Source organism: Trachurus japonicus, chromosome 4 (assembly GCF_045865225.1).
Source record: "Trachurus japonicus isolate A0001 chromosome 4, Traja_1.0".
In the NCBI taxonomy this organism is placed as follows: domain Eukaryota; kingdom Metazoa; phylum Chordata; class Actinopteri; order Carangiformes; family Carangidae; genus Trachurus; species Trachurus japonicus.
Window position 1 is genome coordinate 8432086 of NC_140910.1, and position 12860 is coordinate 8444945.

At 44.2% G+C, this 12860-nt stretch overlaps 1 protein-coding gene across 6 annotated transcripts in view; it reads left to right on the top strand.

Moving 5' to 3' along the window:
* Positions 1-2027: 2027 nt before the first annotated feature.
* Positions 2028-12860, top strand: part of LOC146988423 (capping protein, Arp2/3 and myosin-I linker protein 3-like) — a 34500-nt gene continuing 23667 nt past the window's right edge. For 3 of the 6 annotated variants that reach the window (XM_085773731.1, XM_085773732.1, XM_085773735.1), the window contains exons 1-10: positions 2054-2307; positions 5096-5190; positions 9595-9645; positions 9754-9813; positions 10807-10928; positions 11029-11123; positions 11486-11556; positions 11702-11775; positions 11865-11940; positions 12047-12135. In XM_085773731.1, the coding sequence (XP_085629857.1) occupies positions 2250-2307; positions 5096-5190; positions 9595-9645; positions 9754-9813; positions 10807-10928; positions 11029-11123; positions 11486-11556; positions 11702-11775; positions 11865-11940; positions 12047-12135 (791 nt within the window). In that variant the 5' untranslated portion in view covers positions 2054-2249. Of the gene's footprint in view, positions 2308-5095; positions 5191-9594; positions 9646-9753; positions 9814-10806; positions 10929-11028; positions 11124-11485; positions 11557-11701; positions 11776-11864; positions 11941-12046; positions 12136-12860 lie in introns of all 6 variants that reach the window. The other 3 variants (XM_085773733.1, XM_085773736.1, XM_085773734.1) reach the window with 2 other exon arrangements.

A 12860-nucleotide genomic window follows, 5' to 3' on the forward strand; every position in this document is an offset into this window, starting at 1 on the left:
GTTGCTCTTGTACTTGATGTTTGTTGCCTCTTTGGGGAGCATTTCATTTTGTTGTTGTGTAATCCTATCAGTTACAATCAAATAAAGATTTGGTAAATTACATAAAGAATGTGACAAAGCCCAATCTATTTGCTTTAGACGCTCTAGCTGCACAGTCCACCACTTTGGCTCAGGCAGAAATATCTCAACAAACATCACACGGACTGCCGTGCAATACGGCTCATGTTCATGTTCCATATGGAGGAACTGTGATGTATCCATGTTCTCCAGAGGTCCAGTCTTACTGACCTCCAGGTGAGCAGGTCACAGATCTATTTCATTAGTCAGGGAGGAGCCAGAGACCTCGGCTTGAACCAGATGTCCAAATGCAGCAGATATACTCAGTGCTTATCTACTTATATTGGAATGGCTACTGAGTGCTCATGTGATAATACAGTAATAACTACAGAGTACTCATAAAATATTGAAGCAAGTGCTTGTGTAGTAAAAATGGTCATGTAATGCCTAAATGATAATTACAAAGTATTAGTTATGAGTAAAGTACTCATGTAGCAATGTAGTGATAAATACTGAAAAAGTAATGAAGTGATGAGAATTAATAATACCAAGTCCTTGTGTAATACTATAGTATTAACAGCTGAGTCGGCTACTCATACAGTATGACAACTATACTAATAATATGTACTCATGTAATACTGAAATGATAACTGAGTACTTGTGTAATAATGTAGTAATAACAACCAATGAAGTAGTGAGTACTTTTGTAATAATTAGTTAATAACAGAGTCCTCATCTAATACTATAGGCTAGTAGTAACAAGGCTGCTATGTAAAGCTGTAATGATGACTGAGTAGTACTCAGTGAGTACTCATCAATCATAACCACTGAGAAACAATGTAGTATAATGAAATACACTTAAAATTTCTGGTTAGCGTGGTGGTTGTGCAGGTCACAACTTGTCTACAAAAGCGCTGTGGAGTTTTGGGATTTTGTATTTGATGAGTTTAATGAGGGAAACCAAGAAATTCCGTTAGCCTCCATAGCGTAGCTCTGAGCAGCCAGCTGCTGCGCTCCGCCGTACTGAAAATAGCTTACACCTACAATTAAAGGTAATGAACCTACTGCTATGACTATAGCGATTATGGCAATGGGCCAATTTGCCAAAATGTTGAACTATCCCTTTAACTTCAAAATGAAGTTATAGCTAATGTCCTTTTGTTATACTGACTCCTGATTGGTGCAAGTGTACTAATGTAGTGAAGTGATCTTGTAGTAATGACCACTGAGTGCTCATAGGTCAGAACATCAATATACTGAGGGGTTGGGCCAGTGTGACCCTCTACATGACTTTGCAGTGTGGTTTTATTTAGTTTGTTAAAGGGATAGCTCACCCAAAATTCAAATTTCACTCATTATCTACTCACCCTCATGTCGACTAAGAGCTGTGAGAATTTTCAGAGTCCTCCGTTCGTTCTCTGAGTTACGAGGGGGTCCGTGCAGCAGTATTTGTCCATATAATGGTTGTGAATGGATACCAACTTTCTTCGTCCAAAAAGACACACCAAAAAATATATATGGACGAAGATAGTTGGTATCCATTCACAACCATTATATCGACAAATACTGCTGCGCGGACCTCCCGTAACTCAGAGAAGGCACGGAGGACTCTGAAAATTCTCACAGCTCTTAGTCGACATGAGTAGATAATGAGTGAAATTTCAATTTTGAGTGAACTATTCCTTTAACAACGAGTATCAGATTTAGTGTGGTTGCTCTCCCTGGTAAACCCATTCACAACAGTGTAGTGAGTGGGATGGGTGAGTTCTTCTCACTGCACCTCATCAACTTTTACAGCCAGACTGCATTGTGTTTTTTGTGATTTTGTGATTTTTTTTTGTGTGCGCGCGCCTTCACAGGTGACCACAGCTGCCTCATTATCCCTCCCTGATCCCCGCCCCCTTCCTCCTCACCCCTCCCTCCACTCCTCTGTCCCCTCTCTCCCCCTCCACCCCCCGTCGCTCGCGCGCCCAGCCTGCCAACATCCACGGGGCTTGTTCCAGGAAGCGCGTCGGGGAGTCGGATGCTCTGCTGGAATGACTGGGAGAGAGAGCATCCTCTCTGTCCGTTTCTGAGAGAGAGAGAAAGAGAGAGAAGGGGGAGAGCGAAAGAGGGAGAGAGAGAGGGGAGGAGGTGGAGGAGAGCAGCAGGAGGAGGTGGAGGAGGGGTGGCCATAGGAGAGAGGAACAGACATGGCTTCTAAAGAGATCACTGCCACTGGTTTCGTCAGTGTGAGCAAGGATATGACAGGTGGGTAAAGACCGCCGCCTGCTTGTTTTTCTCTCTGTCTTGTTGCGGGCTGCAGCCGCGGTCACCGCCGGCCCGGTCCGGTCCGGTCCGGTCCGGGGTGTGTGCGTTCAGGCTCGGGATGCTTTTCCTCCGCGCGTCTGGCGGAGGCTGCGACCGAACAGACGCAGAGAGACTGAGGATGATTGTCATGAGCTGCACCTCTACATGTTGTATGTGCAGCCGTGTCCTCTCTCAGTGCGTGTGAATTAGTCAATGTGCAGATGAATTATTTACAGTGCGGGGAAATGTACCTTGCTTCAAATCTGCCTCCCGGGGCGGATCAGGTAATAACCCCCCCACAACCCCCCAGCCTTAGGCCAGAGGAAAAGGGGCGTTGTGTAAATAATGGTGTGTAGTCTACTCCGGGGTCTAACAGCGCTTTGTTGCTTTCACGTTTTCGCCAACCTTCTTTTTTATATCTCCTATTGATTTTTCCTCTTTAAACCTCATCCCTGGACAATGTTATCTTTGTTTTTCTTAACCAACCAGAGCGCTCTACTGATTGCACGCGTGCACGTGTGCGCGCGCGTACGTGAAAGTGAAGACAGCGGGACTGATACAGGCAGATGTTCAACCATATCTTGCCAACGAAAATGCATGTGCAGGACAAACCCAGGGCGACAGCATGCACAAATATTTATCTTTTTTTTCTCACACAGCAACAGCTCACTTATGTTGAAGTCACTGCACAGTTTATTCATTTGAGTATAGTATAGGAGTGCAAGAGTGTGCATATGCACGTGCACACACACCAACAGTGCACACATGCTCAGGGTAGCAGGCACTCTGCTGCTGTGTTAATTACTCCTAATGGCTCTATTAGGCACACTGTGATGATTAATCCAGTGGAATCCCTGCCTCTTCATTCAGTCACCTGCTGGTGCCAACAACGCCCCCCCCCCCCACCCTCCTGCCCTGCCTGCACTGACTGACAGGGGGGCCACCGTGGCCCCCGTGGCCTGCAGGCTGCACAAGGTCACCTGAATGAGACTGGTACCCAGATCGCATCTCTGACTGGAGTTAGTGTACTGTAGGTTATTGCCAGCCGAGTGCTTTCATCTGCGCCTCAGTCTCTGGCTCACCAATTCCACTGATGTAGAGTTGATCATCACACAGAAAAACTTGCACCAGTATGAATCATGATGAATTATATTTTTAGCCCACGCCTCCTTTTAACGCGCCAGCACTCATATGACTGCAGGGTACGTTTGAATAGTGGTGAAAGAAGTACTCAGACCGGGGTACTGAACTACTGGTAGTCTAATCTGTGATTATTCATATGCCATGCAAATCAGGATAATGCAGTAAAACTATGACATTTCTCTTTGAAATTAAGTGGATTAAAAGTATAAAGTAGTATAAATACAGCACTTGACTAAATGTATTGAACTCCACTTGAACTTTGCCTCACAAAGACATTCATGCCTCTAAAAATATGGATAAAAGCCATTCCATAAAGACAAAGACTTGCCTCACTATGTATCTGGTGAGACTGTATCAACTCCAGTGCCAAATCCCATCGTCCCATCCTTGGTATCGATTAGCTCATAAACTCGTCAGTGGAGATGCAGTGCGGCCGGAGTAAATGGAGAGGCTGGATCACGTCATCTCTGCCAGGGCCTGTGTGTTTCTGTGACAGTGTGTCTGTGTCGGCACCGTGCGCTCTCTCATCCTGTGAGTAAGATGTTTCCCCTGGCGCAGAAGGCAGGTTACGTGCTTCATACAAGTCAGGGGTCACAGCAGTGACAGAGATGCTGCTTGACAGGAACAGTTCCCAGTGAATCAGAGACGCTGTTGCTTTAGATGTGTCATTTTGCACTTCTGAGGAGGAAATGACACTGAAGCATATTGTGAAACACTCTGATCAAAGTCTTATGGTGGACTGGAAGGGAAAAATAATCTTATTCTTCTCTAATCAATCTGTGAATTAATTCTTTAAATCCAGCTTCTGCCCTTCTAAATGTCATCGTGTTTTAAAGTCCCACCTTTAACTCTGTGAGTTGCTTCATTTTTGAATTGAAAAGAATTGTAACTTATTTATAATCATCCGAATACGTAAAGCTGCAGAGTTAGCCAGATTATTTTATTATCTGAAATGTCAGGACAGATCTGTTCAAATGACAAACCTATCTCTGCTATTAGATCAAGACTTGAGCACGGGCCTGTCCAGACAAAGGTCAAAGTGCTTTACTGCCGAGTTTCATTTGGACTCAGCTGATTGGTAGATTGGATTGGAAGTTGTTGTGTTTTTCTTTGCATCTTCTACGTAATAACATAATTCTGCAGATTTTACACTTGTTATACCAACAAAACTTCATTTATTGTGTTTACCTTGGAGCTGTTTCCAGTAGTGTGTGAAAATCAGTCTTCATGAAGGTGCTGTTATTACGTTATGGCAGTGAAGAGCATACATTTCAAATCAGTGTAGACTTACTGTACATTTGCATTACCACTAGACAACAGCGTGACATAATATAGCAATAACACATTCAGACAAGCTCTTATCTGTGATGGATCACCTGTCTCTGTATGAATAAATGAGTAAAACCAGTGGCTGCAGGGAAACTAAGACCACATATTCGAACATCTGAAACAACAACAGCATGGCTTGAAAAATGTTGGCGGTAATAGGGTTTTTATTAACTGCTATGAAATGTGCAAAAACAAAAAAGCTCATTATGGAGAACGACTTCCCCGTTTGTGTGTCTTTTTCTAACATTACTGTATGTTTCTTGTTGTTTCTCCACAGACAGCATCAGAAAGATTATCGATAAATCATCTATAAAGTTCATCCGTGGCATCAAGCTTGACACCAAAAATGGCAAAACAGAAGACAGAATACTGGTGAGTTTTCACAGACTGTGCTTTAGTAACACTTAGCTACTGATGTTGAGGAACACCTTAATCCTGCCACATAAGCAGCCCCATGCATGCATCATGTATGTCCACTGTCTTTGATGTTAACTTCTGCTGCAGCGTTAATGGAGCTCTACCACGGTGCTGATATCCATGACAGCAGAAGCAGAAGCTCTCCATGATTTAACAGCGAGAGAGCGAACGTCTTGCTTTCTACTCGTACGCTCACTAGCCGTCGCCGCCGCCGCCCCTCTTCTGTGGCGGCTGTTGGCGGCTCGGGTGGATGAATATTGGATAGACTGGTATCTGTGGGAGCGGCTGTGGATTCCTGGCTGTGTGCGCCTTGCGCTCGCTGCAAGCCCCGCTGTGGAGGGACTGAGGAGCTGAGCGCAGCCTTTGATTCTGGGGTGCTTTCATCAGAGAATATGGGACAGACAGAGATATAAAATCTCTATTTGAGTGAGAGAAGCTCAGCCAGGCTATCTGGATAAAATCTGGGGTAATAAGCGCTTACACTGTTGGGCCAGACCTTGAACTGGACCGTGGATGAAAGCCAGTGTGTGCTGCACGCAGTGGACGTGTATAAATGTGTATATATTCAGTTATAGAGAAGGCTTTATCGATTGAGTGCTCCTTTATGTGCAGCAGCTAAACCACATCTGTATAAGGTACATCTTATACAAAGCTCAATCCAACTGCAGTCAAGTCAGTGTGGTTTTTACACAGTTTAAAAGTCCCTAGTCGCCCCTCCTGCAATCCCCCGTTGAGCCAATGAGCTTTCATCCCCAGCAGTCTTCTTTTGCCTTGGCAGAGCAGCCCGTCCACTCAATGGACGCTTTAATGATTCATGGTGTGGCAAGGACGGACAGTTAGGAGAGCGTACAGCCTTTGATATCCAGACACTTTGATTTGTCTATCTGCCAGATATATCTTTCTAATAATCTCTTTCCAATCTGTGTCTCATTTGCCGTTTCCTCTTTATAAAAAAAAAAAAGAGCTGAACCGGGAAAGTTAGAGTTCTCGCTCCCGCTGGGCATGAACAGATGACAGAAAAATAGATTGGGGTTTGATCAAACGTGCCGGGGCTGGCATTTTGGAGAAAGCAAGAGCTTAGAGACATGTTGAGGGGTTTTTTTGTGCCCCGTATTTCGGCATTGAGGGGAAGTTTTTCTCTGTCACAGGTTAAGCAAACTTATCTTGATGATTTCTCACTGAGGCTTCAGCCAAACTGTCAGACAACAGAGGATGGGAATGTGTGTCCCGTCCCAGGCCTGGAACTCCTGCATAATTACACGCCACAATAAGCGTGATGTGTCTGCGGCCTCTCTTTGATGTGGGATACTGCAACAAGTCTCTCTCACTCCATCTCTCTCTCTCCCTGTGTCTCTCCCTCCTGCTGCATCAGCATGATTTACTCTTTTTACTCGAACACTCTTTCTTAACTACCACCCGTAACCCCAGCTCATCACCGTAATGCGATACAATCTGTTCTTTTTAATCATGTCCTGTGGACGGTCTTTGATGTGAAATGCAGATCCTCCTCCTCTCCCTCCATCTCTCTACATCTCATTTCATTTTTTGAGTGACTACATTTCAGACACCTCGTATGCTACGTGGGTGTAAGTGGCTGTCAGCGTGTCAAGGCCAGTGTCAAGCTCCGCTCTCCAAAAAACACAGCAGTGGATTGGGAGATCTGTAATTTAATTAATGCCTTTCATTGGGGAGAGACACACGGAGGAGGAACGGGGGGTTTGCGTGGAGGGGGGGTTTGTCCACAGGGAGTGTTTTAGCGGGGCAATCAGAGAGAATGGAGTAAATGATTGGGAGCGACGGAGCAGAAGAGGAGAAGAAAAAGAGCAGAGGGCAGTTCTCTGGGGCTGGTGGAGAGCAGCAAAATGCCAAAGAATCACCTCTCCTTATTTGCTCTGATGGAGAGACACTGACATTTTTTTTTCCTGCCATCTGTTATTGCTCCCAAAAAAGAATCAGGGACAATCAGATTTAACAGACGACTGCGTGGCGGAAATGTTTCCATGCTGGGAATAAGTGGCCGCGGGGGCAATGGCGTCATGTGGCCGTTCAGATGGAGATGCACAAATAAGATCTAAGTCTGTGCATGAATTTCCAAGCTGTAGGGGAGTACCCTCATTTGTTCTCTACAAATAGCAGTGCCTTAAACTTCTCAAACTATATCACAGAATTCACTATGTCAAATGCAAGGAGTGCCACACTGTTGCAACCTACCCCACTACCAGGGTAGGTTGTGACACAACCTGGGGTAAGGAAAACAAAAGAAAAATTCCAAGGCACTCTCTTAACTATAAAATGCCTTTATTGAATTATGGCATGGTCGAAATGACAATTAAAAACTCTGAAGCGTTTCGGCGTCTAGCCTTCATCAGGGAGTCAAATGGAGTAGGACAGGAACAATGGTTCTTTTATACAAGTGTTTATCCAATGACAAGTGTCCACCTGGTTGCCACAACCCAGAGCGGGTGTGGTTGTCAGCCCACTAAAGGGACATATGCATAGCCCAGGCCTCAACTAAGCTGAATGAAAGAATAAATTAATAAATAAGCTGAATGAAAGAATGAAACAACCTGGGGTAAATTGAAACAGTGAGATTTAAAACTAAAAACTGAGGTAAAAACCAAAAAAAAACATGTATCTATGTAAGCTTATTGCATGTTCCAACACTAAAGCATCTTCCTATGGTTCAGTATGAACAAAAAGAACTCATCACTGACGGCTAAATGAAGAACAGTGACAGTGGTGTGGATCCTAACAATAGAAAGCTGTCTAATAGAACATCTTCTGGTAATACAGATGAATGGTGAACATGTATGAATGTAAACCTTCAGCAGGAAGTCAGAAGCAGCTCATAGTCCATGTAAAATTCCAGGAAAGATTAATGACATAAAACATCAAAGATAAAAGGTAACCATCCCCACCCCTGTCAGTCACTGTTTGACCAGCTGTACCAGCATGGTGGTATGAAATAAACATGGATGAAATTACTCAAATATCACCTAAGCTGTGCTCTTTCATCTTATACAAGTTACCTAATTCAAACTTCAACGCTCGATGCTAGTCAAAATTTAGGCTTGGTCCAAAATATTAGTATATTAGTTTCTGACCAAGGGGGCAGTTGTCGGTCTGAGAAGTGAAGCTCACTTCCGCGTTCAAAAAGCTGCAATCCCCTCGGCTTCCTCTGGGGGCTGGCTCCAGAAGGGAGCAACTCCAATTGAGCCCCATGTTAAAATGGCCGATTTTACAGCTTTAAAAAACACATTTACAGCCTGGTACATTTCATTTTTTTGGTCTCAACCGATAGTTTCTACCCCCGCACACACTCTGAGGGGGGTGAATTTTTTTTAAACTCTACCGTTTTACTGTTATTAGGTTTAAAGTTCTGGCCAATTAGGGTGCAGAACCGTTGAGTGACAGGTCCGGCGACCGCTGCTACGAGGCCAGTGGGCGGGCTCTCGGCCGGCCAATGGCCGCACCGCTCCAAATATGGCAAGTAGAATCCAACATGGCGCGGCTCAAACCCCCGTAGTAGTGGCACAAAACAGACTCCCCAAAATCAATGGGTGACGTCACGGACGCTACGTCCATTCTTTTTACAGTCTATGTTTCTGACCTTTTGGCTGTAAAACCTACACACTTATTGACACAGCCATGAAAATTCACATGCAATGTCAGGGAGTGAGTGGGTACACATGATATTGATCACATACATAACTCTAATGTTATCCCTTATTGAAAGTGATGCTGTTACAACCACCCCCGGTCTCCCCTACTGCGCAAAGAAATGACAAATCTTTTGCTGTCGACACTGGATTATCCACAAGTTGGCATCCAGACCCAACAGACCTAGCGTTTGGAAGAGATGCTGCTGCTTTAAATGTAGAGCAAAAATACATTTTACGACACACATAAATGTGCAGCTCTTTCCTTTAAAGCTCTCATATCAAAGACCATTGGAGATCCTGAAATACCAGAAATGATTTCCTGTTCAGCCCAATCACACATTGTACATATCTCAAATTAAATGAATGAGCCACTTTCATATTTGCCCCCAGCGGAAATAATGTAATGCAAATGAAATTACATCTTGTATTTGCGAGAACGTGATTAAAAATGTTCGCATCATGCTGTCATTGCTCAGCCCACATGGCAGTTTGTTCATCTATTAATGTTAGACAAGTGTCTCTGACATCGAGGGCTTTTAGTCGGATCAATACATGAATATGGAGCGCACTCCTTATTTTTCCTCTCATCATTGCCATGGAAACTCCTGGGACTCGTTTCTCCCCCCACAGGCAGTGTGACTGTGCAGTGAACTTTAACACAGCCTTGGTTCAATTTGCTTTGTTCCTCCTGTTTTAGGTCCTCACAACATGGCGTCTCTATTTCCTGGCGACAAAGATTCCTTCTAAGGTAGCAGGCCCATTTCACTCTCTCTCTCTCTCCTCTCAATACACAGTACCATGTTTCTCTTTTCACAGCGTCGACTGAAAAGTATTGACTTTATGTTTTTCACAACAGGTTGAATCCACGTTCAACTTCTTGGAGATTCGAGCTTTGAATTCCCACCCTGATCACCAGGTGAGGTTTCACATTAATGCCCACTAATACCGTCAACACCCAGCTCCACTGCCACAGCTAATTGATTGTCTGCACAGGTGTGTAATGGAGCGGTTACATCACTTTTGGCTTTTGAGGGATTTGGGATAAAGCTTTCATCAAATCAGCCAGAGACACAGTCAGTCCGCTCTTATTAAATCTTTTCTTGTCTCTTTTTTGATGATGATGGCAACAAGATAAAAAGCTTAAGCGCTGGACGGAAGAAGAGAAGGTCATGATTTTTTTTTTTTTTTTGCTGAAAGATGCTCAGTCTGAACTTCCTGACAGAGCCCGGGGGGTCTTTTAATAATTTCTTGCCTCAAAATGTTTAATGTTAGCCTCAGCCTGTGAGAATGAAGATAAGTATTTCCCATTAGAGGAACCTAACCATGCAAATCTGAAGGTGTTATGACCCTGTGAGGTTCTTGTAGGCTGAGATCCAATTTACAGGTTTCCCTGTAATAAACAGTCACAGAGGATGACTGTTTTGTACAACAGGTGAATGGCAAGAAAAAAAAAATTAATTAATTAATACATTTAATATATATAGTTAAAGCAGAAGTAAGCGATCCGGTCATTTTGGCTAACTTCTTGTCAGCCGATGGAGTTAGCAGTCCCCGCCCTCGTCACTACGTCACCACATTCACGCGCATCCCTTGGCTGCACACACAGAGAGGACTGCCCCTTTATGCCGTTCTCTCTCCTCATTGGATAAAGGTTGTAGGATACAAGGAAAGTTTTCTCCTCGGCTTACAGCAGAGCAGAGTGACTGACAGACCCGTGTTTCAGACCAAACACTCTATATAAGTGATTGCTGTCAGAAGATATAACTATTTAAGATTTATATTAACACAAATATTCCGCTTACTTCTGCTTTAACTAACTTCCTCCCCATACTTTATCAAAAAAGTTGATTTACCAACACATCTCAAAAATGTTTCCTCAGAATCACTTACACTTTCATCTTTTACCCAGGTCATCATTGACACCGATAAGTCCAGCTACTCCATGAGGTTTGAGTCCCGCGAGCAGCTCAATCACGTGGTCAGCCATATTAACTTTGCTCTGTCCCGGATATTCAACAACTCCATTTTTGCGTGAGTGTCTCGCAAGAGAAAGTATGAATAAATTGTCACACATCTGAGCAGACGCTTCAGAGGAGAAGAATACAGTGCCTGTGTTTCTTTATCTTTGCAGCCCCTCCATCTGTCACTCAGACAGTGACCTTTCTGAGGGAAGCAGGAAGTATTCACCCAGCTCAGAGACTTCAGTGGAAACCCAGAGGGCTTGTGGTAAAAGACACGTTATCATCAAACATAAGAATTTGCACACATGCATACACACACACACACACACACACACACACACACACACACACACATACACAGACTCACACACACAGAGGGGCAGGGGCAGATGCACACCACTTGGCAGTCTCAAGAGGACGCTGACTCACACGCTTCACAAATGGTCTTCCAGATGTTCTTTTTAGCCGTTCTCTGTCACACAAACGAAAGAATGATAATTTGGACCAATGTTTGAGTGTGCATGTTCCTCTCTTTTCTCTCCTGTTATCGCTGAAGGAAGCAGCTGTTCGTATCATCTCAGATTCTTTTTCTCTTTTTTTTATCTCCTGCTTTCCTCCCTCTCTCAGGAGGCTTCTCAGAGACCTACGCCGCGCTGTGCGACTATAATGGCATCAGCTGCAAGGAGGAAGTGCAGTGGGTAAGTGCTGTGGGGCTGCGCCTGTGTTACTGTGAGCGTTTCATACAGCAATCTGCACATAATAAATGGGCGGGGGGTGGGGGAGTTGTGCATTGTGCGCTGCAGCAAACAGGCTCATGAGTAATGTCGCTCTAAATGTCGCTAGGATGTGGACACCATCTATCATTCCCAGGACAACCGAGAGTTTAACCTGCTGGACTTCAGCCACCTGGAGAGCAGGTGAGGGACGGACGAAGAGACAAACCACACTGTTTACCTCCAAAAGTCTGTGACCTCACCTCATTAACCCCATCTTTGCCTTTCCCCAGGGATTTAGCGGTGATTGTCGCATCCATGGCGTACAACACGTGGTTCACCAAGCTGTACTGCAAAGACCTGCGCATAGTAGGTGTAAACTTCTCTGCTTTACTGTCCCTGTGTTTGTTTAGTCTCTGCTGCAGGAAAACTGATGGAGTTTTAATGATTCCCTTTTTTTTTTTTTTTCCTCCAGGGGTCGGAGGTCACAGAGCAGGTCTTACATACGGTTAGCAAATCCTCCAGCCTGGAGGAGATCACTCTGGAGAACGCCGGGCTAAAATCGTAAGTTCTTGTTCCTCTTCAAGGGCCAATTTTATACTTGCAGGAGAATATCAAGCTGTTAAAGCAGCTGTATCATTTTCTCCCAGGCCACTGAAGAGAACCTTTAAGAGTAAAAAAATGACCCTGATAAAGCCTACAGGGTTATCTCTTCAAAGATAATGGGCAGTAACCAGTCGGGGAGTGCATAATGGCTGATATATCAAAAGGGATAGTTCAACATTTTGGCAAATTGGCCCATTGCCGTAATCCCTATAGTCTTGGGAGTAGGTTTGTTACCTTTAATTGCAGGTGCAAACTCTTTTTAGAACGGCAACTCCAAAACGCTCTTGTGGACAAGTTGTGACCTGCACATTCACCACGCTATGAGATGTTGTTGGATTGTGTATTTGATGAGTTTGATGAGGGAAACCAAGAAATCCCATCAGCCTCCATAGCGTAGCTCTGAGCAACCCTGCTCCGCTGTTCTAAAAATAGCTTGCACCGACAATTAAAGATAACAAACTTATTCCTAAAACTATAGGGATTATGGCAATGGACCAATTTGCCAAAATGTTAAACTATCCCTTTAAGTTGTATTATGGGAATTGTAAGACACAGAGCATTTGGAGTTTTACTCGCATCATAGACCTGAAGAGCTCTGTGGAGTCTTATAGTAAATAAACACAAGTTCTGTTTACATTCACTGTGACTCATCAAATCTCTCTGTGCCCTTGGGATAAAGCAAA